This window comes from Chrysemys picta, chromosome 9, assembly GCF_011386835.1.
Source record: "Chrysemys picta bellii isolate R12L10 chromosome 9, ASM1138683v2, whole genome shotgun sequence".
NCBI lineage: Eukaryota > Metazoa > Chordata > Testudines > Emydidae > Chrysemys > Chrysemys picta.
The window spans coordinates 7,512,113-7,537,174 of NC_088799.1; the positions used below are offsets into that span (position 1 = coordinate 7,512,113).

General features: G+C 44.5%; 1 protein-coding gene across 2 annotated transcripts in view; it reads left to right on the plus strand.

Moving 5' to 3' along the window:
- The window catches only part of AP2M1 (adaptor related protein complex 2 subunit mu 1), a 45,475-nt gene that overhangs the window by 7,451 nt on the left and 12,962 nt on the right, over positions 1-25,062 (plus strand). For both annotated transcript variants that reach the window (XM_005284028.5, XM_065557648.1), the window contains 3 exons: positions 14,032-14,144; positions 22,970-23,235; positions 24,896-24,978. In XM_005284028.5, the coding sequence (XP_005284085.1) occupies positions 14,071-14,144; positions 22,970-23,235; positions 24,896-24,978 (423 nt within the window). In that variant the 5' untranslated portion in view covers positions 14,032-14,070. The remainder of the gene's footprint in view (positions 1-14,031; positions 14,145-22,969; positions 23,236-24,895; positions 24,979-25,062) is intronic.

Sequence of the window (25,062 nt, forward strand, 5' to 3'; positions counted from 1 at the left end):
GAATGCTTTACTGGAAGTTGCTTCCGTCAGTCTCAAATTATTAGGCTCAGTACAAATTAAATTCTTTTGTCTGTGTTAAACAGGAAATTAGATCTAGTCTAATGGGCCTTTCTGGCCTTAACAATCTATAATATAATAAGTAGATATGAAGGACTAAGAACATTCCATTGTGTTCCCCACCTTTGAATTCCAGCACTTCTCTGGATGCATTCAGCTGCATACACTGTTGGATGTAGTTGTATTCAATTGTTAGTTGGAGTATCTCTGCCAAGTAACTTGCTGTTAACTATAAGGGATGGTAAGTCTCTAGCCATGTGTTGGATCTGAGGGTTTGCGAAGAGTCTGGTTTCCTTTTAATTGAGCACTGCTATACAGAAACTGACATATGACTGACCCTCAAAACTCGTGTGATTTAACAGAGTAAGGCTGTGTCTACACTGAACGCTATAGTGGCAGAGATGCAGTTGCACTGTTACAGTGCTCATAGCATAGGTGCGTCCCACCTCAACAGAAGTTCTTCTGTTGATGTAGGTAATCCATTTCCCTGAGCATCAGTGGATAGGTTGATAGAAGAATTCTTCCATCATCCTAGCCGTGTCTATATTGGGGGGTGAAGTAGGCTTGACTATGGGGCTTGTGTGTGAATTTTTTCATACCCCGGCATGACATAGCTAGGTCAATCTAAATTTCAAGTGTAGACCAGGCCTAAGTGTCCCTTCAGACAGAGCCTATTGTCACAGTACCTGTTGGAGACTAGAATAAACACATCTGTACTGTAGCTGGGAGGGGGAGAGGGGGGATTGTAACAGAACAGGTTTCAGAGTGGTAGCCGTGTTAGTCTGTGTCAGCAAAGACAACGAGGAGTCCTTGTGGCACCTTAGAGACTAACACATTTATTTGGGCATAAGCTTTGGTGGGCTAAAACCCACTTCATCAGGTTTTAGCCCATGAAAGCTTATGCCCAAATAAATGTGTTAGTCTCTAAGGTGCCACAAGGACTCCTCGTTGTCTTTACAGAACAGGCAGCTCTAGGTTCAGGCTTGTCACACACAACAGTGGTAACTGCGTTCACAGTAACAGATTGGAACTGCATTTTCACAGCTTTTTTTCTTCAGGTTAAAGGTCGTCTTAATCTGCTTCTGATGGAGCATAAAGCCTAGCGGGCCTTTGCTTCAGGATTCTTCAGGATAAATAACTTATAAGTTGTTTAATGGCTCACCTCTTGAGCTTTATCTTGCACCTCTCTTGGGTGCTAAATCTGAAGACATAGGGCCTGCATAGGCCAAGCTACCTTGAAAAGCCTGAAAGTGTAAAGAGAAGAACAGAACATTAGTCACTCAGGGCTGATTGTTTCCCAGTAACAGGATTGCTCATTCTTACTGACTCATTCTGCTTTGTGCCTAGCAGCTTGCTTTAGCTCCATTTTGGATTTTTCATTATGGGGCCTCCTGATTCCAACAGCTATGAGTCACAAAATATAGCAACATTTCAGCTAACTGGACTGTGTCCCCTGCGTTTCTTAACCACTACATGCTGTTTGTGCTTTACATTCTATTTCTTCACTTATGGAAAAAGGCATGAAAGCTTTTAAGCTCTTTTGTGAAGACACATCCCATGGTTCTAAGCAGGATTGTCTAGTAGTTAAGGCACTGACCTTTGACCCAGGAGATCTGGGTTCATTTCCCTGCTATGCCACAGACTTCCTGAACTTGGGCAAGCCACAGTAGTCTCCTCCTTGGTTCTTCTGTAAAATGGAAATAGTAATGCTTCCCTACCTTGTAGGGGTGTTGAGGTTAAATACGCTAGAGATTGCAGGGCACTCTGACCTAGTGGTAATGGGGCCATATAGGAAAACTAAGATCTGTAATCCACCAAACAGCTTTGTGTAGTGTTGGATAACATGGTGGCAAAACTGCCTAAATACTGTCTGTGCTACAGGCTTCACCATTTCTGCCACCAGTAGAGCTGCACTGGTGTTGGATTATGGGTCCTAGTTTCTCTAGTGTAGTGAAGGCCGCTGACATTTTGACTGATGACAAGCTTATAAGTATCTAGGCTTCTTACTAACAGGATGGATTGTTTCACTGTACAAAGACAAGTGAGAACCCAAGGCCATCAATGGGAATATTTTAGACAAATGAAGGTGTTGGTCAGAAAATTACATGAATGGCTGTTTCAGTTAGACTTCAGCAATCTTCTGGGAGGGTGTGATTTGCTTTGTATTGTGGTGTGATTGCTATGTTTAAGGCTCTACCAAATTCACAGCCATGAAAAATGTGTCACGGACTGTGGAATCTGGTCTTCCGTGTGCTTTTACCCTATACTATACAGATTTCACATGGGAGACCAATGTTTTTCAAACTGGGGGTCCTGACCCCAAAGAGGGTTGGGGGGGGGTGTCATAAGATTATTGGGGGGGGGGGTCGTCACAGTATTACCACCCTTACTTCTGCTCTGCCTTCAGAGTTGGGTGGCCGTAGGGCTGTGGCTGCTGACCAGGGGCCCAGCTCTGAAGGCAGCAGCGCAGAAGTAAGGGTGGGAATACCATACCATGCCATCCTTACTTCTGCGCTGCTGCTGGCAGTGGCTCCGCCTTCAGAGCTGAGCTCCCAGCCAGCAGCTGCCCCTCTCTGGCCGCCCAGCTCTGAAGTCAGCACCGCCTCCAGCAGCAGCACAGAAGTAAGGATAGCAGTACCACAACCCCCCTACAATAACCTTGAGACCCTCCCACAACTCCTTTTTGGGTCAGGACCCCTACAATTACAACACCGTGAAATTTCAGGTTTAAATATCTGAAATCATGAAATTTGTTATTTTTAAAATCCCATCACCATGAAACTGACAAAAGTGAACCATGAATTTGATAGGGTCCTAGCTATGTTGTATCTGGTCCTGATGCTCATCAAAACAAGTATGTTTCCTTGGGCAAGCTTAAAAATAGTCTAATAATCTTAAATCGTATTAAATTCCTAAGAGGGAGATTATTTTTAAGGCTGGGATGTGCTTTCTAGGAATCTTCTTGAAGGGGGGATGGGGAGACACTTCTGACGTGAGCTGTGGAGAGAGCTGTTTGTTTTACATGATCTACCTTTGTGCATATTATATAGACCTCTAGGAATGTCTTTGTAGTCCACTGAATCAGTGTTTTTAATATTATGGAGAAACTTTGCTTTGTCTGCTATACATTCAAAGTCTCTACTGTAAAACACAACACTGTCTTGTCTTCTCTTGATTACATATTAAGTAACAGTAAAAGTACATGAAGATAACAAGCAGCGCTGGCCAAATTAATAGCAATTGGATTAATCTTGCCAGCATGTTGCGGAAGGTTTATCCTAGTGTATCCAGACACCTCTGACTTCGTGTTCTGGAGCTGTGCACCTGAGTCACAAGTATCATGAATAACAATTATCAAAGGGGTAGCCGTGTTAGTCTGGATCTGTAAAAGCAGCAGAGAGTCCTGTGGCACCTTATAGACTAACAGACTTATAGGAGCATGAGCTTTCATGGGTGAATACAAAGAAGTGGGTGTTCACCCACGAAAGCTCATGCTCCTATACTTCTGTTAGTCTATAAGGTGCCACAGGACTCTCTGCTGCTTTTATGAATAACAATGTAGATAAACATCATAACTTGACCATGGTTATCTAGCAGTGCTAATGCAGAGGTATCCCAAGGCTACTTGACAAGGTTAAATTTTCTGAATGGTATAGTTTATAGGCTCTACATCCCAGTAGGCAGGGTGCTGTTACCTTGCTAAAGATATCAGGCCTGTGGATACTGTGACTTCCAAAGGCTATATTTCAAAATGTGCTTCATGTGGCCTACTGATGGCACTGTAGTTGCCCATTGAGACAGTAATGGGCAGAATAGATATTCTGTTAATATCCAAGTTAAAGAGGTCATGAGCTACTGGACATAGCACAGGAATAGTATAAGCATCCTGGCTTTTTTTGACTTAATGTGGCCCTGAGTCACTCATCCTGTTTTAAGATCATACCACCTTGCTGCTTGGCAGTTGAAGCTTGTTTGTACACACCTTAAATATGTAATGTACTAAGTATTATCACTGTATCACTATCTGAACCCTGCTAGCTTATAAAAGCTTGGGTTTAAAAACAAGTAACTTCCATACCAGATCAGACTAACCCACTCAGTCCAATAATCTTTGGGGTTACTTGCATCCCCTGAAGCATCAAGTGACAGAGTAGAAAAGCTATTTTTATATACATGTCCACAGGGAAAATTTCTTAATAGCTAATGCCATTAAGCATGATGTGTTATATTTTATTCCTAGTCATAATGTCAGTCATTTGCCCCATAAGAATGCCTAATCCTTCTAAAAACCTGCCCAACTTTTCTCCTGCATACGACCATGTAGCAGTTAGTTCCCCAGGCTAAAACTGCATTGAGTAAATGTTTCCTTTTTCTAAATGTGTTAGCTTTTTGAATTTGAATATTGCTTTGAGCATAGATAATACATGACTCAGTACCATTTGCTATCTTGTACGTTCTTCCACTTATGGATTGATTTTTTTTAAAATCTCTCTCCATGGAAATCTTGTCATCTCTAGACCCCTCTGTTTCTGATCTCCTTGTGGTAAGCAGGGGACAGAGTAGCTCAGCTTCTTTTCTTGGTGTGTTCTAGGAACATCGCATACATCTAGTTCGTAGGCGTGCGCAGCCCATTTCATTAGGGTGTGCACCCAGGGAGCCCCGCCCCTGCCCTAGCCCTGCCCCCATCCACTCCCTCCTGCTTCCCGCCCCCTGATCCTAACTGCCCCCCAGGACTCTACCCCCTACCTAAGCCTCCCTGCTCCTTGTCCCCTGACTGCACCCCTAGGATCCTACCTGTCCCCTGACTGCCCCAACCCTTATCCACACCCCCACTTCCAGACAGACCCCCTGGGACTCCCACGCCTATTCAACTGCTCCCCACCCCCTGACAGGACCCCCAGAACTCCTGACCCATACAACCCCCCTGCTCCCTGCCTCCCCCAGCCCCTCTCCACACCCCTGCCTCCTGACAGCCCCCCCCGAACTCCTGACTCATCCAACGCCCCCAGCTCCTTGTCCCCTGAACACCTCCTCCAGAGGACCCCCCCACTAAGTGCCCCCCCAGGACCCTCCTTGCTCCCTGTCCCCTGCCTGCCCTGACCCCATCCATCTCCCACCCTGACAGACATCAGGACTCCCATGCCCCACCCAACCTCCCCCCACCCCTAATCACCACCACCCGGGATCCCACCCCCTATCAAACCCACCCTGTCCCCTGACTGCCCCCCACCCCTTATCCAATCCCCCTGGCCCTGGACCCCTTACCATGAGATGAGGCTCCTAGCCTCCCCGCGGAGCCAAACGCTGTCCCGCGGGAGCGCAGAGCCCCGGCCCGTAGAGCGCTGCGCGCAGCGGCACAGCTCCAGGGGATGGGGGAGCATGTCTGCCTCACTGCGGAGCCAAACGTTGCCCTGTGGGAGTATGCAGCCCCGGCCCCCAGAGCGCTGTACGCACAATGGCATGCCCCTAGGGAAGAGGGGGAGGCAGGGGAGGGGCCGGCGGCTTGCTGCGCTTGGCCCGGCACTCCGGCCTGGGAACGGGGACCCCGCAGCCTGCTATGCTGGGGAGTGGAGCCATTTGCCCACCCCTGCATTAGGGTGTGCCTGGGCACATCCCGTGTTCACGCCTATGATCCTAGTTCATTATCTCCTTCAGTTTGTTGCCTCTTGCTGTCCTTTACTTATTTGGGATGGGTGGGAAGACCAGCATGTGGCCATTGGTTAACAGTGTAAAACTGTGAAATATTTGCATATTGACCTTCTTGTGACTGCTTGGGAAGGTCCTGTCTGCTGTCACCTCTGCAGTACTACTCTCTGGACTAAGCCACAAGAGCAGCTGTTAGAATAGATACTATGACTTGAAGGAGCGACTTGAAGGAGCTAATTGAATGAAGAGGGCAAACAATTGCATTGCAGAAACTGGATCTGTGTTAAAGCAGCTGTCTGTTACAGATAAAAGCTGTCCTCCGTCTGGTAACCTCTTAGTGGCTATGAAGCCATTAAGCACACACGAGGATTCACTGGCAAATAGCTGATCTTGGCTGTTTTGTAGAGGGGAAAAACCTTTGATCACTTTTCTCAAAGAACAAATAGTTTAGAAACTTGAAGTCTCACCAGCAAGTGCAGAGTAGAGTCTAGGGTTGCCAAAGTTACCAAACTGTCTTGCTGAACTTCCATTCTGTGCACTATTGTACCTCGAGTGCAAAGTGGAGGCTTTGATAAGGATGAAGAAGGCCATGGCTTGCAGCTAGACATCTTTAACTTATTGTGTCTTTAGTGTAGGTACTAGAATTCTGCAGTACGTGGGTTTGGCTTTGTAGGTACTGTACTTACAATACAGAAGTGCAGTTCTACACCACCCTTAGTTTTCCTGATGGCATCAAATCTGTCTGGGATCTTAGATTGCCTTGTTTCTGGTGTGTGGTGAGGGAGAAGCATGTAGTTGCGTGTGAGGTGCTGTAGAGTAGCTCTTTCTGTTAGAGGTAAATGTAGTGGGTAAAAGCAGATAGATGACATTTGTAATCAGCAGTTGGGTTTCCAGTGGTAGTCTTAAACCTCACCTAGTCTAGAAAGAGTTTACTCATGGATGCAGCTTATAGCGGCAAAAGCGCTTTTGCCAGTATAATATCTTTATACCTGTTTTCGATAAAATAAGCTATGCCAGCCAGCGCACTTTACTCCAGGAGAACTGCCTCGATACACAAGGGGTTTTGGCAGTATAGAAAGTTGCATTCCTCTCCAATATAAATTTTGCTGGTATAGTATCTGTATTGGCTAGTGTTAATCCGGTCTTGGCTTAGTGGTATCCAAGATGCCATGACTTGAAGCAGTTGTGGAATAAGAGGGAAGGTTGTCTCATAACCGGTTAAAAGACTAGAAACAGTAGGAATAAATGGTCAATTTTCACAATGGAGAGAAGTAAATAGCTGGAACCCTCAGGGATCTGTACTGGGACCAGTGCTGTTCTCTGTGTGTGTGTGTGTGTGTGTATATAATATGTGTATATATATGTATATATATAATATATAAAAATGAATGATCTGGAAGAAGAGGTAAACAGTGAAGTGGCAAAATTTGCAGATGATACTAAATCACTCAAGATATTAAGTCGAAAGCAGTGTGTGAAGAGTTACAAAGGGATCTCACAAAACTGGGTAACAAAATGGCAAATGAAATTCCGTGTTGATAAATGCAAAGTAATGCACATTGGGGGGGGAAATAATCCCAAGTATCCTTCCAAAATGAAGATAGAGATCTTGGACTCATTGCAGATAGTTCTCTGAAAATATCCACTCAATCTACAGCAGCTGTCAAAAAAGCTAATGGTGTTAGGAACCATTAGGGAAGGGATAGATAATAAGACAGTAAATATCATAATGCCACATTATAAATCTGTGGTACACCCACAACTCAAATACTGTGTGCAGTCTTGGTTGCCCCATCTCAAAAAATATATTAGAATTGGAAAAGGTACCGAGAAGGGCAACAAAATGATTAGGGGTATGGAACAGCTTCCATATGATAGATGAAAAAACCTGGGACTGTTCAACTTGGAAAAGAGATGACTAAGGGGAGGGACATGATAAAGGTCTCTAAAATCATGAATGGTATGGAGAAAGTGAATAAGGAAGGATTATTTATTCTTTCATGTAACACAAGAACCAATGACATTGATAGACCAGTTTAATACAAGTAAAAGGAAGTACTACTTCACACAATGCAAAGTCAACCTGTGGAACTCATTGCCAGGGGATGTTGTGAAAGCCAGAACTATAACAGGGTTCAAAAAAGAACTAAAGTTCATGAATGATAGGTCCATCAACGGCTATTAGTTCAAAATGGTCAGGATGCAATCCCATTCTTTGGGTGTCCCTGAGACTCTTACTGCCAGATGGTGGGACTGTATGACTGGATGGATCACTCGATAACTGCCCTGCTCTGTTCTTTCCCTTTGAAGCGTCTGACATTGGCCACTGTTGGAAGACAGGGTATTGGACTAGATTGGCCATGCTGGGTTAGATCAATGGTCCTTCTTATGCTCATAGTTTCCTATGAAGCTTTAGTAATGTTGTTTTTTGCACTTTAGGACACTTCATTAGGTTTGAATTGGGATGAGGTTGGGGAGGGATAGCCCAGTGGTTTGAGCATTGGCCTGCTAAACCCAGGGTTGTGAGTTCCATCCTTGAGGGGGCCACTTAGGGATCTGGGGCAAAATCAGTACTTGGTCCTGCTAGTGAAGGCAGGGGGCTGGACTCAATGACCTTTCAAGGTCCCTTCCAGTTTTAGGAGATAGGATATCTCCATTAATTTATTTATTTTTATTTATTACTAATGTGATTAAAGAGTCATAGGTATGGGTCATTGGATTTCTATACCTATTCAGTGTACAGAGTCAACAGGTACTATTATAGCACTCAATGCATGTTAGGTTTTGTACAGACATAGGAAGACAGAACATTCCTTGTAAAAACAGCACAACATAATGCAGTATCTCTAGCGCTGTATGGCAGTGGGCTTTTCTGCAGTAAACCATTAACAAGTCAGTTCAGAGTGACATTTCCCTTATCTATGGACTCTGCCTGAAATGAGAGAGACCTGAGGCAAGAGGACCAAACTCCAATAAAATAATAAATGCTTTGAAACTCAATGAATACAATGGAACTCTTTATTCCTCTCTAGAAATACTAGATATTGTTATACTGGGCCCAGCACTTGTCTGTAGCGACAGGCAAGCATGTGCCCTGCATTCTGCTGAAGTGGAAGGATATGAGTATCTCTACTGGGAGGGTGTCTAAGGGCTTGTCTACACTAGCACTTTACAGTGCTGAAACTTGCTCACTCGGGGTGTGAAAAAACACCCCCCTGAGCGCTGCAAGTTTGGGGTGGTGGTTTTTCTTTTTTTTTAAGAGCGCTGGGAGAGCTCTCTCCCAGTGCTGTGCCACGACTACGCAAGTGGCAGCGCTTTAACATTGCCAGTGAAGACTTGCCCTAAAAGTGTCGCCATACTTGGTGCTGCCCTGCATTTGTCATTAACACATTAGAATCTCTGTAACAATGACAGGGTGTAGTCAAGGCCCCAGGTCCTTTGTAGCACATTAAAGCTAAATTATGCACTGGTGACACATTCTGCAGTACAAGCTCCCATGCTAATCAAGTCAGCATAGCAGTCTAAGGCCTTGTCTACACTGGCACTTTACAGCGCTGCAACTTTCTCGCTCAGTGGTGTGAAAAACACCCCCCTGAGCAGTGCAAGTTTCAGTGCTGTAAAGTGCCAGTGAAGACAGTGCACCCAGCGCTAGGGGCACAGCTGCGCTGGGAGCTACTCTCCTTTTGGGGGTGGGCTTTTTTACACTGCTGGGGGAGCTCTCTCCTAGCGCTGGTGCCATGACTACACAGCCAAGTTGAAGAGCTGCTGCGGCGGCACTTTAACATTGGTAGTGAAGCCATACCCTTAGGGTACATCTACACTACAGGGGGGAGTCGATTTAAGATACGCAAATTCAGCTACGTGAATAGCGTAGCTGAATTCGACGTATCGCAGCCGACTTACCCCGCTGTGAGGACGGCGGCAAAATCAACTTCTGCGGCTTCCTGTCGACGGCGCTTACTCCCACCTCCCCTGGTGGAGTAAGAGCGTCGATTGTCACGTCCCGATGGGACGCGATAAATCGATCCCCGAGAGGTCGATTTCTACCCGCTGATTCAGGCGGGTAGTGTAGACCTAGCCTTAGTGTCAGTGGTATTAAGCTAAATTCCTGTGCTGACTTCAGCTTTTAAAAAAATCAGTAAGTAGTACATTGATTTGACATGTGACTGTTCTGGGATGCAGTTACAGTGGGCACACTCTGGCAGTTCAGGAGGTTGGGACTCTTGGCACCTTTGACTGTTTAGGAGTTGTTTTTTGTTTGTGGCATATAGGAGGTTGTTGATCTTGGTTCAAGAATTAAAGCCAATCAGTATAGGTTTATAGAAAACAGATCTTGCTGCAATAACTTCATCTTTTTTGATGAAATTGCAGGTTTGGTTGATAAAACTAATAGTGTGATGTAATACTTGGAATTCTATAAGGTGTTTTGACTTGGTACCACACAACATTTTGATTTAAAAACAAAACTCTAGAATAATATAAAATTAACATGACAGATTAAATGTCTTAAAAGATGGGTGATCGATCTCAAAATATAACTGAACAGGGAATCGAGTGGGTGGTTTTTTTTTTTTTTTTTTTTGGTTTGTTAGAGGCCCTTTGGGGATTGGTTTTTGGTCTTGTGCTATTTAATGTTTTAACCAATGACTGGAAGAAAACACAAAAATATCACTGATAAAGGTCCCAGATGACACCAACTAAAGAAGCGGCAAATAACAGAGGACCAGTCACTAATACACAGTGATCTGGATCACTTGGCAAACGGTGTGCAAGCAAGCAATCTATTTTAATAGGCTAAATGTAAATGTTTAGGAACGAAGAATGTAGGCCATACTTACAGGATGGGGAACTCTATCCTGGGAAACAGTGACTGGGGGTAAAAAAAACTTTGTTGTGGTGGATAAACAGCTAACCATGAGCTACAGTGCAGCATTGTGGCCAAAAGGGTTAATGACAGGTTTCAGAGTAACAGCCGTGTTAGTCTGTATCCGCAAAAAGAACAGGAGTACTTGTGGCACCTTAGAGACTAACAAATTTATTAGAGCATAAGCTTTCGTGGACTACAGCCCACTTCTGCATCCGAAGAAGTGGGCTGTAGTCCACGAAAGCTTATGCTCTAATAAATTTGTTAGTCTCTAAGGTGCCACAAGTACTCCTGTTTTTTTTTAAAAAGGGTTAATGCAATTCTTGGTTGCATAAACAGGGGAATCTCAAGTAGGAGTAGATTTTTACCTCAGTATTTGGTATTGGTGCAACTGCTGCTGGAATATTGTGTCCAATATTCAATTCTGGTGTCAAGAATTCAAGAAGATTGTTGATAAATTGGAGAGGTGTCTGAGAAGAGCCATAAGAATAATTCAAGGATTAGAAAACATGATATCTAGTGATAGAGCTCCTTGAATCTATTTATCTTAACAAAGAAGGTTAAGGGGTGACTTGATCAGTCACGTACTTACATGGGGAACAAATATTTAATAGGCTCTTCAGTCTAGCAGGCAAAGATACAACGCAATCCAGTGGCTGGAAATCAATGCTAGGCAAATTTAGACTCTAAGGTGTAAATTTTTAACAGAGTAATTAATCACTGGAACAACTTACAAGGATCGTGGTGGATTCTCCATCAATGCAATTTTTAAAACAAGACTGGATTTTATTTTATTTTTTAAGAGATGCTTCAAGAATTTTTTGGTGGGAAATGTTATGGCTTGTTGCACAGGAAGTCAAACCAGATGATCACAGTGGTCTCTTCTGGCCTCGAAATCTATGAATTAGTATTTGGGGGGAGGGGGGGTATATTTCTAACTCTCCCTTTAAGAAGGTGCAGAAATCACTCTAAATTTGAAAAGGTGGGGGTGTGGCACTCCTCTTCATTCCAGCAACCCTGATCAGCCATTTACAACTCTGCTATGCCTTATAACTAGCTTGCTCTGGCTAAATTGATCAGCAGTAAATTAGCTAGTCAGTCAAGGTTTCATCAGACTTCAGAATAAACATTATTCCCTTATACTTAGGGCATGGCTACACTTACAGGTGTAGAGCGCTGAGAGTTAAACGAGCCTTCATAGAGCACAGTAGGGAAAGCACTGCAATCTGTCCACACTGACAGCTGCAAGTGCATTGGCGTGGCCACATTAGCAGCTCTTGCAATGGCCAAAGAGAGCAGTGCATTGTGGTAGCTATCCCAGCATGCAAGTGGCTGCAACATGCTTTTCAAATGAGGGGGGTGGGGTTGAGTGTAACAGGGAGTGTGTTGTGTGTATGTGGGGGGCGAGAGTGGGTTTTGGGGGGCTGAGAACATGTCAGCGTGCTGTCTCGTAAGTTCAGACAGCAACAGACCGACACCCCCCACACCGCCCCCGCCTCTTTCTCTCACATACAGCATTCCACAGTAATGGTTGCTTTGTCTGGGAGCAGATAAGCATGCTGTCTGTCAGAAACAGAGCTTTCAAAGGGCATATCTGCATGCCTGCAGTGATTCCAAAACAATGACAAGAGTGGCTATTTGATTTAAGGGGATTATGGGACATTTCCGGAGGCTGATCAGAGCGCAGTAATGCAACACCTCTTTCACACTGACACCTGGGTGTTTCAGCCAGTGCGCACCAAGTGTTAATCTTCTCGTTGAGGTGGAGTACCAGGAGCGCTCTAGCCCTGGAGTCAGAGCGCTTTACGTGCCTTGCCAGTGTGGACGGGTAGTGAGCTAGGGCACCCGGGGCTGTTTTAATGCGCTCTAACTTGCAAGTGTAGCCAAGCCCTTAGTTGAGACAAATGCTGCAATATATTCTTCTCAGGTCTACACATGTCTACACTACCTCAGCACTGCTACCCTGCTGCAGCTGTGCCTCTGTAGTGTAGACACTTCGTACATCAACGGAAGGGATTTTTTCGTTGATAGTTAATCTCTCTCTGAGGTGGTAGCTAGGTCTACAGAATTCTTCTATTGACCTAGCCACACCTACAGTTAGGTTGACCTAATTACAGAGCTCAGGGCACAATGTTTCACAGCCCTGAATGACATGGCTAGATTGTTCTAATTTAAGTGTAGATCAGGTCTGAGTTATTGTTTCAGGCTGTGGCTGTTTCTGAAAATGGGCAGATACTGCTGCCTGACACTTGGTGGTCATACTTCTAAGGTTCCTTTGAAACCCTTGGGCAACAGACTTTCTTATTTAAAAAGAGCAGCTTCAATTGTCAACTCAAGCTAAATAGCTCGAATATCCTCAGTTTATGCAAAAAGAATGAGTACTTGTGGCACCTTAGACTAACAAATTTATTTGGGCATAAGTGTTTTCATGGGCTAAAACCCACTTGGTTCTTTTTTCTGATATAAACTAACACAGCTACCACTCTGAAACCTGTCAGTTTATGCAATTGCTACACCTAGAGCTCCAAGCACAATGTGATTGTAAGAGGCAAAATCCTCAGCTTTACCAAAATTTCATGCAATACCAAGTAGTATCATGTCAGCAGCAAGGAGCTTTAACAGTACAGGTCATTCTGTGCCATTAATACCTTAACTAGGAAGTTCATCTCTTAGACTTTAGCTTACTCAGGTTACAAAATGTGCACCCATAGGTAAACTTCAGAATGAATAAACTCTACTGTTGGCTATCACTGCATTGAGGATCAGGAAAAGGGTCTGCTTGGGGTGAAAATCATGAGTAAGTAAAGTAGTCTTGGAGTTCCTAGATAAGATACTTTTTTTTTTTTTTTTTTTTTAAACCACCTCAAACTTTTTAGATCTCAGGATGTAAGAATCCTGGACCAATACCCTTTTTTGACCTTTGTAGAACAGCAGTTCAAGATAGTGCCACGGCAATAAGCTGCCAGCAAGGGCATATGCACAGGTCCAGAGTGACTGAGCCACAAAGCTTGTTTCCTAGAATCATAGACTATCAGGGTTGGAAGGGACCTCAGGAGGTCATCTAGTCCAACCCCCTGCTCAGAACAGGACCAATTCCCAACTAAATCAGAGTGACAGATCAGTGTTCGCTTTCCTGAATAACTGGGACTTGGTTCATAACCTGGTAAACTGACTGAGAAGCCACATCAGAGCTTGTGTAAAGTTTCCACTTGGCTCTAATTGGCAGAATCTTTATGGTGATCTAGTATCCCATATATTCAAGCCTGTAACTTCATGTAGGGATTTTAATACCTTAATACAAACCTGTCAGAACTCTCACCTTTTACAGTGACTGACTACATACATGAGTCATTTGTGCTCATCTCCCAGCTGATAGAATTTAGTGCTGTGAAAAGTCTCTAATACTGTAAAGTTACACCACTTATTGCCATACAAAAAGCCTAATGCTCCCTCTGTCTTCTCAGGTCTTATGCAATATGGAAAGAGAAGACTAAGGTTCCATCATGATCGGAGGCTTGTTCATTTATAATCACAAAGGAGAGGTTCTAATCTCTCGAGTCTACCGTGATGACATTGGGTAAGTAACTTGGCTCCAGCTTAAAGCCTCTGCATCCTTGGTCTCTGCACTCTAGTCCCACTCACTGGGAAGACAACATTCCAGAGCTGCTTCCTCTGCATTAGCTGTGCATGCATGTGAGACTAGTTCTTAACTACATTAACTTAACAAGCAGGATTTTTGGACATACTCTAGATCTGTTTCTGAATATTGGTGTCCTTCAGGTGACGATAAAGTATACCCTGCTAGTAAGGCTGGGCTTCTCTTGCTAAGAACCTCTGTAAGGAGATACTTCCTAACTTGATACTTCCAGCAAAGCTGGTAGATTTGCAGTTAAAGCAGGAGTGGTAAAATGGCATTTGAGTGTATACCACATACCAGGCCTAGGGCACACGTGCTAGTCTTCCCCGCAAGCATGGGGAGAAATAGAGGGTACGTTTCCATACTTGGATATCGCCGCAAAGCCGTTGGGCAAAGTTTGCCCATGTCCCAGGAGCCTGAAGATTACATCTGACTTGTATAAAAGAGGTAGTCTACAGCAGTGGTTCTCAACCAGGGATACACGTTCCCCTGGGGGTATGCAGAGGTATTCCAGTGGTACATCAACTCCTCTAGATATTTGCCTAGTTTTATAACAGGTTACATAAAAAGCACTAGCGAAGTCAGTACAGACTAAAATTTCATGCAGACAAAATAAGAAAGGAAGCAATTTTTCAGTAACTGTGCTGTGACGCTTTTTTGTATTTTTATGTCTGATTTTGTAAGCTAATAGTTTTAGGTGAAACCTGGGGTACACAAGACAAAAGCTGAAAGGGGTACATAAGTTGGGTAAGATTGAGAACCACTGGTCTACAGGGCTCAGCATGCAATTCATTCTTACAGCTTGGATCAAGCCTGTGATATCCACTGGTTATCATAAAGACAACACCAGTTGAATTTAGGCAACCCCTAGAATAGATTTGAAACTTGCTTTACCTGGCACATCTGTCAGCTGGTGCTTCCCTGATGCTCGGTCTTTGACCTCTATATTTATCAAGTCAAGGATCCAAAGATCTAGCAGTGCTCAACAGAAATAATGTGTCTGCTAGTGCCTCCGGATATGGAAACCAGACAGAAGCATGCCAATAGAGTTAGCAATCCAACTCTCAAGTGCGGCATTTTCCTAAAAAAATGATTGTGCAAGGCACCTTTTTATATAGTGAAACTCTTGCCTCTAATGTCCAGTATCAACAGATTGGAATCACATAATCAAATCAATGATGACTGTTCAAATCTTCTGAAGGCAGTAGAACTGCCCAGGTGTTTTTGAAGGTCTAACTGGGCCTGTAGAATCTCTACTACTGGTGGTGCAGAAGAACCCAGAACTTTCAGATGAGAGAAGGAAGCGTGATTGTGCAATAAGCAGAGTCCACCTTGATGTGGAACCCCACTGATATTCTCAGTCTCTTTTCAGAGCAGATCTTCGCTTCCCAGGGACCTTTATTTAGGCTGCTGCAGACTGAAGAATGCCTCATTTTGGAGCTGGGTTGTGTAGTGGACTTGTTTGCCTCATAATAAAGTTTAGCTTTTATCCCTGGACTGGAATAGAGTGGTGGTGATTGACCATGTTCATGGAAAGGTGGAAGGGGAAGTAGCTATTTAACACAACAATACAAGGAAGCTTATTTAACTGATAAGTTTAAAATGCATCCTTGGTCTGTCAGACTTTTTAGGGAATGTCTGCACTGGCAGAGTTTCTTTGCCGGCAGTTACAGCGCCGCTCAGAGCGCTGAAGGGAAACCACTGTTGTGTATTCACACTGGCAGCTGCCTGCGCAATAGCGTGTTCACTCTTGCGGCACTTGCAGCAGTATTCGGAGTGGTGCACTCTGGGCAGCTATCCCACAGAGCATCACTTGACAGTGTTGAAAATTCCACACAATGTAGTCGTATGTCCCCTGCTGACTCTCTTCCCTGACTGGCTGAAAAACTACAATGAGCAGATTAAGTGACCCGTGAGCCAGCTTTCTCTGCAGAAAGTGCAACTTGTGTAGAAGCTAATAGTGAAGGTGATGTTGGCCAGAGCTAGGCAGGAGGTAAGCTCTTCAAGCTTCAGTCTTCTGTCCTCCTTAGACTGTCTTGAGTAGTTTTCTTACTAATACCTGGTGTTAAGACTTCTGAGGTCTGTGAAGAATTTAAAATTAAACTGGGTTTGGCCTCACTCTGCTGCTTATGATGTATGACAGCCTGTAAGTTTTCTTGATTGTTTTTTTAAACTTCAAAATATCAATATATATAAAACTTGATATCTCCTGAGTTTTCTAGAGGATGACTCTATGTATCACTTGGGATGTACTTATTTTATGCTGAATAGCAAATGTCTAATACACATTCTTGTCCCAAGTGTGCATTATGTATTGGAGTCAGCTGTTAAGCGGGGGGAACAGGTTCTAAACAGTCCCTTACCTTCAATTGCTCATCTTTCATTCTTGTATGTTCTAACTTAACTAATTCTCTAGTTGCCTTTCCCAGGGTATGCAAAACATGAATTTGTCCTTTAGAAAGGAGAATCTTTCAGGCTTTTCTTCTTTTATGCGTAATGAAAGGGCGCAGAACCCAATTTTTGCTTTATAGGCTACCTTTTAATACTCCCAAGTGCTAAATGGGAGAGCTTGTAATAGCTTCTCTCCCTCTTGCTCATGTGATGGCCAGGGAGACAATGCATCTGCATAAATGTTTCAGAATATTCTAACACCCAAAAATAAGCAGCCCTCTGAAGATTTTGAGATATCTGCTGGGTATTGACACACACACCTACACTAATGCAGAATGTGTAGTGGAGAAACAAGTATGCAATTCTCTCCTTTCCTGCAAATATCAACATGTAAAGTCTCATAAGAATTCAGTTAAGGGTATGAATTCTGCAGCCTTGTAGAGCTAAAAGTTTATTCTAATGTCTCTAAAAATGACACCACTTAAGGATGGTTTATCTAGGGTGACCAGACAGCAAGTGTGAAAAATCGGGATGGGGGTGGGGGGTAATAGGAGCCTATATAAGAGAGACCCAAAAATCGGGACTGTCCCTATAAAATTGGGACATCTGGTCACCCTAGCTTTATCTGAATAGCATTCATTGAAACACTGGCTTGCATAAGGCCGTAGCTGGGTGAAATATAACTTGCAGTTCCCTTTGTTTTGCACCCCCAGCATGTCAGTCTTTCAGAACCTAATATGCAGTTAGGCATGTGATCTTTTTTGCATGAAAAGTCACCCTTGTGACTGGAAAAAGCTGCTGGCAGAACAGGTGGCAGTACTGGAGCCTTGGCCTTTGCTCCCAGTCCTGTACCTCATTCAGCAGTTCGCAACCTCTTTGGACTCAGGACCCATTTGTAAACCGTGATGGCCTGTCACGACCTAGTAAATAGCTTTAGTGCAACAACAACAACAAAAAAATCTGGCTTAAGTATTTGTTACCCATGATATACAAAATATATATATAAAATAAATGAAATGCATGCTAAATAAGTACACTGTGCGTATTCTAGAAGTAGCTCCTGTCCCCACTCTGGGCATTGCAATCTCTGGGGTTAGCACTGCTCAGGTTTGCCTGGCATCCCTGTGCTGGTTGAGCCGTGCTGGTGAGTGGCATTGTGATCTGGTATTTGGGGTTGCAGCGCCACTTACTCGTATTTGGCTCTTAACTCATGATGGAGGGGCAGCTGGGCCAAACCTGAGCAGCACCCCATGCAACTCTTGGAACAAGGAGTGGCGCCTAGCCAGCCCTGTGGGACCAGAGCTGCCACTGCAGGGTAAGCACGGCGTGGACTCACTCTGCAGCTCTCTGCGTGACCCTTTGACGCATTCATAGTGACCCCTGGGTTGAGAAATGTGATCTCTGCCTTGCTAAGCAAGTTGACTAGCCAGTCTGGGCCCATTTAACCTCCTTTGACTGAAGGAGAACTCCTACCTCTACTCGGCTGTGGAGATCACAATACTGTGTCTGGATTTTGCTTTCAGTAACTTTGCTCCTCTTACAAATAAGGGAATTGAGGCCCATGTTAAATTTCTTGCCTGGAAGGAACTAGAAAAGTATGTCTATAAAATTATAATCTCCTCAGTGCCAAGCAGTTGTAGTAAAGTGGGTTGGCCAAGCCTGGGCCTGTACATATGCTCAAGCTGCTAATGTGGCTGATTGAGGTGGGTACTTTTGCCTTCAGCACCTCCTTCCAAGGGTACAGTATAAACCAGGGGTAGGCAACCTATGGCATGTGTGCCAAAGGTGGCACGCAAGCTGACTTTTTCAATGGCACTCACACTGCCTGGGTCCTGGCCACCGGTCCAGGGGGCTCTGCATTTTAATTTAATTTTAAATGAAGCTTCTTAAACATTTTAAAAACCTTATTTACTTTACAGACAACAATAGTTTAGTTATATATTTTAGATGTACAGAAAGAGACCTTCTAAAAATGTTAATGTATTACTGGCACGCAAAACCTTAAATTAGAGTGAATAAATGAAGACTCAGCACACCACTTCTGAAAGGTTTTTCCAACCCCTGGTATAAACTTTGGTGAAAGGCTTCCTGAGTGAAGGGTTTCTCACAATTTGCAGCTCTGCAAAACTGCTTCAGTTTCACTTATCTTGTAACTTCTAAAACTGGTAAAGATCAATTAATCTTTCAGCAGGAACTTCACCTAGCTTTTAAAGTGCCCAAAGAATTATTGGGGATTTCTTCTGTCAGTGTCTGGAACCTGGTACAGAGTTGGCTAATGGCTCACGTATGCTATTTTTATAAATAGTTGTAACTTGGTAGGGAGTGTCCTGTGCGTTCTAAAAACTTGTGATGGAAGTGAGCAATTAAATTAGTGTTATTTCTGATGTACTGTGTAGTGAGTAAGGAGAGCTTAATGCTGATGTCCAAACCAGGAAATAGCAAAGCCATGTCTGCTTTAAGCTGTTGCTGGCCTGTCTCTAATGATGTGTTTAAAGGGCAGAAGAGAATGGAATACTATCCAGCTTCTAAGTATTCCAAAGGAAATAAAAAATACTGTTGTCCAGTGTCCTAAGTGGAGTCTGGGTATGAAATGCTCCAATCTTGTTGCTAAAGCATTGCTGGATCAATTTGGTATCCTAAATGGCTATATTGTGACTCTCCTGGAGCCTGTGGGCTCTTGTTTCCAAACTATCTTAGCTGAACAGTGATGTAAATGCAAAAGTCAACATGAGTGTCATGCACTCTTGTGCATAGAGGGGAGGTATGCATGCCACAAACTCACTGCTGACGCCCTTGTTGGTAGATAGCTCATTCCCTGCTTGTTCGTCTTTCGGTGCCAGAGCTGAGACCCACTGACAGGATGTCTGTCTTTGGAGGGAGAGGATTGGGACTAGATGGGGATGGGATTGGGAAGACTTGTGCTGCTGCTTATGCCTTATGTGAACTCTGAGAAATTAGGGCTTCTGACTCCTTGGCTCTTGTTTGGCCCTTCACTCCTGCCAAACTCTATGGAAACTTGAAACCTACACACTGGGAGAGAAACTCAAAGCCATGGGTCTACAGTACCTAGAACCCTTTCCCCTTGTGCTTATGGAGAATCTTAAACTGCGTATGGTAACTTTAGTGTCCAGTGAGCAGAATGGCAGTTAAGTAACCATTGCTTTGAATTTCCTGGCACTTCTGTATAGCAATCAAATTTGAGATTTGTTTGCTTGCAACTTCTCTCTAAAAGAATGGCTTGAAATAAATGCATGTAGTGCATCTGCCAATGCACTGTAACTAGATGCATGCATAAATAGTCGTTACCTTTCTTAAACTCCATATCAAAACAAAAGCACAGTGCATTTAATTCAGGATACCACGGAAGGGTTCACTGTAACCTTCAAGCACTGTTTTTATTTGTATGGTTAACTCCTGAAGTAATCCTACCTGCGTTTAAACATGTGATCTCCATATAGACACCTGGTAGGAATGTGCTATTAAATGGCAAATTGCATGTATTCTCTAATTCTTGAGCATTTGGTTCAAACCAGACTCCATTAATATTGCTCTTGTGCTTTGTGGTTATCACACTTGTTCGTAGTTGTGCCAAGCTGATGACACAGTGCAGCATCTGAATCTTCTGGAAGTGCCATCTCTCTTTCATGCTCGGATTGTGCCTGGGACTTTCTATAATTCCCTGTGGTTGGACCAAGCCTAAGATGCTTCAGCCAAAACAATAGCCTTTTAGGAGAGAATGGTGTCTCAGTCAGATCAGTAGTATCACTCCTGATATCTGCTGTAGGGGAAATCTAAACTCTAAGCAGGCTTCTCCTTTAGATGCAGTCTGACACTTTGAGGCTTCTTCATTCTTGGTGTCTGCCATTTTATTTGTAATAAACTGCTCATAAGAGTGCGAATTGGGTAATGCTGATAGCGACTTGGGTATGGCTCTGACTAAACACCCAATTAGAGCTGCCACTAAACAGCACAGAAATCTGTTGGCACAGACAACTGCTGAGTGACCACTGCATGTTAAGTTTCTGTCTGCAATGGCTTCACTGCTGTCACAGCTTGTGACTTTCCATGAAGTACCTCCTTCGCCGCCGCTTGTGCCTGGAAATGGGGAGGGGGTGCTGTTGGTCTCTCCTTATCTCTTTGAATTCATTGTGCCTTGTGTGTGTTTCTAACCCTTTCTCTTGTTGCTGTCACTCCTCCTTTCTTCGCTGGCGCCATTTCTGTCCATCCCATCTCATTGGCTGCTGTAGCAATAGGTAAGAGATGCGTGGCAGGCCATGACTGGCCCTACGAAGTGGGGAATTGGTGTGCTAAAAGGTTTCATTCATTTGAGGCTTCCTCTCTGTCTTGGACCAGTCCATGACGCTTGGGGCTAGAATTAGTTAGTGGGGAAGGATTTAGCCCAATCTTGGAGCATTATCGTTCATTGCAGGGTTTATTGGGTAACGCTTCAGTATTACTGAGGAACTTAAACTCTTCAGGATGAGAAGTAATTCTTATCAGCCTGTCTGCATCTTGAAGACCGAAACTAAACTAGTATTCTTCGAGGTTCTTAGCTAGTAATACTTGACAACATAGTGTAAGTGACAAGGATTGAAGGGGCTGGAACTTAGTCCATTTTGAGGATGGGTATTTACTATCCAACTCACTAATATTAACTATACCCAGTATCTTGATTACCAAATTGCAAAGGCATCAGAATTGCAGTAGGCAGTTCAATATCTATCTTCTATATTAGCGGTTCTCAAACTTTAGCAACCTGAGGACCCACATTTTGACTTACATTTTTTTTCATGGACCCCCAAACTACCTGCTCAGCTCCAGGCCCTGCCCCCGCTCCACCCCTGCCCCTCCTCTTCCCCACCTCTTTCCTCCTTCTCCCTCCCTCCCTCCCAGTGCCTCCTGCATGCTGCTGAACAGCTGTTCCGCAGCATGCAGGAGGCACTTGGAGGAGGAGTTAATCAGCAGGGCCAGTGGCTCTGGACATGACTCTCAGATCCCCTGGAGTATCCTCATGGACCACCGGGGTCCGCAGACCAGTTTGAGAAACCCTGTTCTATATCATAGGGTCAGTCCCAGAGCAGAGGTATTGAAGGACTATTGTATGGCTCCTAGCTCATTCCTTGGTGTACAGACTGTAGTTCTCAGGCTTGCATCAAGAAAAGAGTGTAAAAAGCCTCCTGACTTATTCCCTGGATTCCTAGTCTTAACGGACTTCCAACTTAATTATGGGAGTACAGTCTGGTAACTATGCAGTGATCAGGATTCCAAAACCTTCCTGCTACATAATGCAGAAGGTTGAAGAGCCAGCCTCTGGAGTTTAGTTCTAGGTTTAAATTCCACATCTCTCAAAAGTAAAGACACTTGTACAGTAAGGACTTGGTCTAGTGCACATAAATTGTCAACTGTGTAGTGGGTTTTAAGGCAGATGACCAGAATGGTAGTGCATCATGTTGCCATTAAGGGAAATGGCAGAGCTACATAGGGGAAGCTTGCACAATGCAAATACACTAGTGCATTTCCATTAGCATGTTGCACCATTGGAATTCTAAAAACCACCAGTCAAACCACTCTGCTGTTCTATAGTTGAATATACCATAATAAGGAGTAGCAGTGTAAACTGGAAACAAGTAAAATAGGCTCTAAATTCTACACTTCACCTACTGGTTTGAGCTTCCTCATTAATGCTTGCTGTGTTCAGAGATGAAGCAGATCTGGGAACAATCCCATTCCTGACACCGCCTGCCTCCATATATCAGGCAAGTGAATCTAGTAGGATTTGATGGATTTTCACGATGGCATGTGATATGACAGCAGTTCCTTCCATGCAGAAGGGGTTGCAGTCAACCTAAACATCAAGCAAGTTGTGGGGGGCAGCAGGTGTAGAAGCCAGGCTGCTGTGAAGCTTTAAGGGGTGGAGAATAGGAAGTACCAGGCTGTTGTGTATTTAGTCAGAATTGGGTTTCTCTCTAACTAGGCCACAGCCTGCCATGCCTTTTGGCCTCTGACCGTGCTAGTCAATGAGGGAGCACTAGCAAGGTGAACTGAGAGGAAGCCTCTTGTTAGGCCAGTTGAGAAATTTCCATCTGGAGGCAGATGGGAATTGACATTGAGCCTTAATCCAAAGCTTCTTAGAGGTCCAGTAGGTTCTTTCCTTGTCCCCTTCACATAGTATATTCCAGGATTTACCATCTCTTAACTCCGTTAGACTCCATTAGCTAGAATGTCCCAAACACCCTTCCTGATAAGGGCCAGGTGCACATAGCTGTAGTCTAACAAATGTAGACCTTAGGCAGCTGGTCAGAAACTGTAGCCAAACCTGCAGGGTGCATATGGAGTTTAATTCTGTTTTTCCGCCTCTTGTGACAATCCTCTAGGCGGAATGCAGTGGACGCCTTCCGTGTCAATGTCATCCACGCACGGCAGCAGGTGCGTTCACCTGTCACCAACATTGCCCGCACCAGTTTCTTCCATGTCAAGCGTTCCAACATCTGGCTGGCTGCAGTCACCAAGCAGAATGTCAATGCTGCCATGGTCTTCGAATTCCTCTACAAGATGTGCGACGTGATGACTGCCTACTTCGGGAAGATCAGTGAGGAGAACATCAAGAACAACTTTGTGCTGATCTATGAGCTGCTGGATGGTGAGGAGTTTCCCTTGTGACCCCTACTTGAGACACCTAGTTAGTTCCCAGTATCTAGTCAGACATAGCTTACCGCCATCCCAGTGTTGGCTCTCAGAGTATCTTTGTGTAGTTTGTATGGGGCAGGGCCATACCGCTTCTAGCTCTGCTTTAATGTTCCATTGCATTCTGCCTCCCAGTGCTCTCAAGTGTAGGACGATGGAGCTTCCCCCCTTCTCAAACACTTACACTTGTTAGCTGCTCCTCGTTTCAGTAGTGAGATTACCTGTGCTATCATGGTGATGAGGATGGCATAACGTAGAGAAAGTGAAGCAAATCACTGCTTCAGCAACCATCATTGAATCTAATCAAGAGCTGGTGGCCATGCCATGTGGGCTGTTTGCCCTGTTCCTTACTTGGTGTTAGAGCAAGTCCGGGGAGCTAACACCTCAGCCCTCTCCTCTCACTGGGGAGAGAGTGCAATAATACGCCATTGGAAGCAGCTCTGAACTGCACTCTCTCTTCTATCTGGCTATTACAGGTACCTCTTTGGATGCTCATTGAAACTTTTTTGATGCTCAGTGTATTTAAAAAAACAAAAACACCTGCTTGGGTCCGTGGAGGCGAAAGACCTGCACTTGGGCTGATTCTGGGTCCTCCTCTTGCCTAACACTAATACAAAGAGAATTATTTCTAATGCCTTGACTCTCTTGATAGCCAGTGTCAGCTGTTTCCTAAAACTAGCTCCATCTTCCTCCAGACTTGAAATCAAAAGAATGAAACACGTGTGGGTGTACTAGCATTCAGTTGCCTGCCCAAAGGTCACAGTTAGTGCTTGATAAACTTTCTGCAGGTCCCTCTTGATGGGGGTGGAGGAGAAGCTAGAGAGCTGTAATTTATTGCCATTTCTCTTACATGGCAGGCTCTGCCTTTGGTGCTCAAAGCCTGCCCTCTCCTAGCAGAGTGGTAACAGTTCCTGCATGTGCAGTGTCATGTTCTATTCACATTACAGGTTTGCCGTCCCCGCTGGATTTTGTGTAGGTGGCCCCCCCTCCCATGGAGGGGCCAAGTGCACTTCTTTCTCTGTAGCTAACGGCTGTTTCTCTCCCCTGCTGGCTCGCACTGCGGTGTCACTACTCTGCTGTTATTTTTTTAGGTTTTGATTTTTATTACATCTTCATGCGAAAATCAAAACCTAAAGAAAATGCTGCAAAGATAGATTATTCTGCTGTTGGATAGACCCTCTTCACTGTCCCTTGGATGTCTGTGGATAGACCCTCTTCAGTGTCCCTTGGATGTCTGTCTTGTCTTGCTGGTATTTAGACCCTGAAGTACAGCCCCGTGAGAGCTAGTGAGCGCCCCACTTTCAGATGAACAAACTCTCCCTTGCCCCCAAACTGGCTTGAAAGTACGATTTCCCCCATACAGTCACGGCAGTTAGCCCAGCAGGGCTGTGTCTCTGCTGCAGAGGAGCATTCTGGTGCGAGTCTTGGGCTGGTCATGTCTGCCCTGCTTCAGAGGCTCCAGGTTCTGTGGCGGGGGGGCGGGCAGCCATGCGCCAGTCCTCTCTCCCTCTAGGAATGTTTAGTGCTGGGGGCTGCGTGTGTTGGAAGTGACTTACACCCTGGAGCTCGCCTGTCTTGTGGGTTCATTGAGCTGATTCTTCTTTACCCTTCTGTAGAAATCCTGGACTTTGGCTATCCTCAGAACTCTGAGACAGGGGCTCTGAAAACCTTCATCACGCAGCAAGGCATCAAGAGCCAGGTAATGAGGGGGATTCGGGATATAGGAGCTCTGTCCTGTCCCTGGTCTAGCTTGGTATAAAAATCTGTTTAAGGAAGTGTAGGG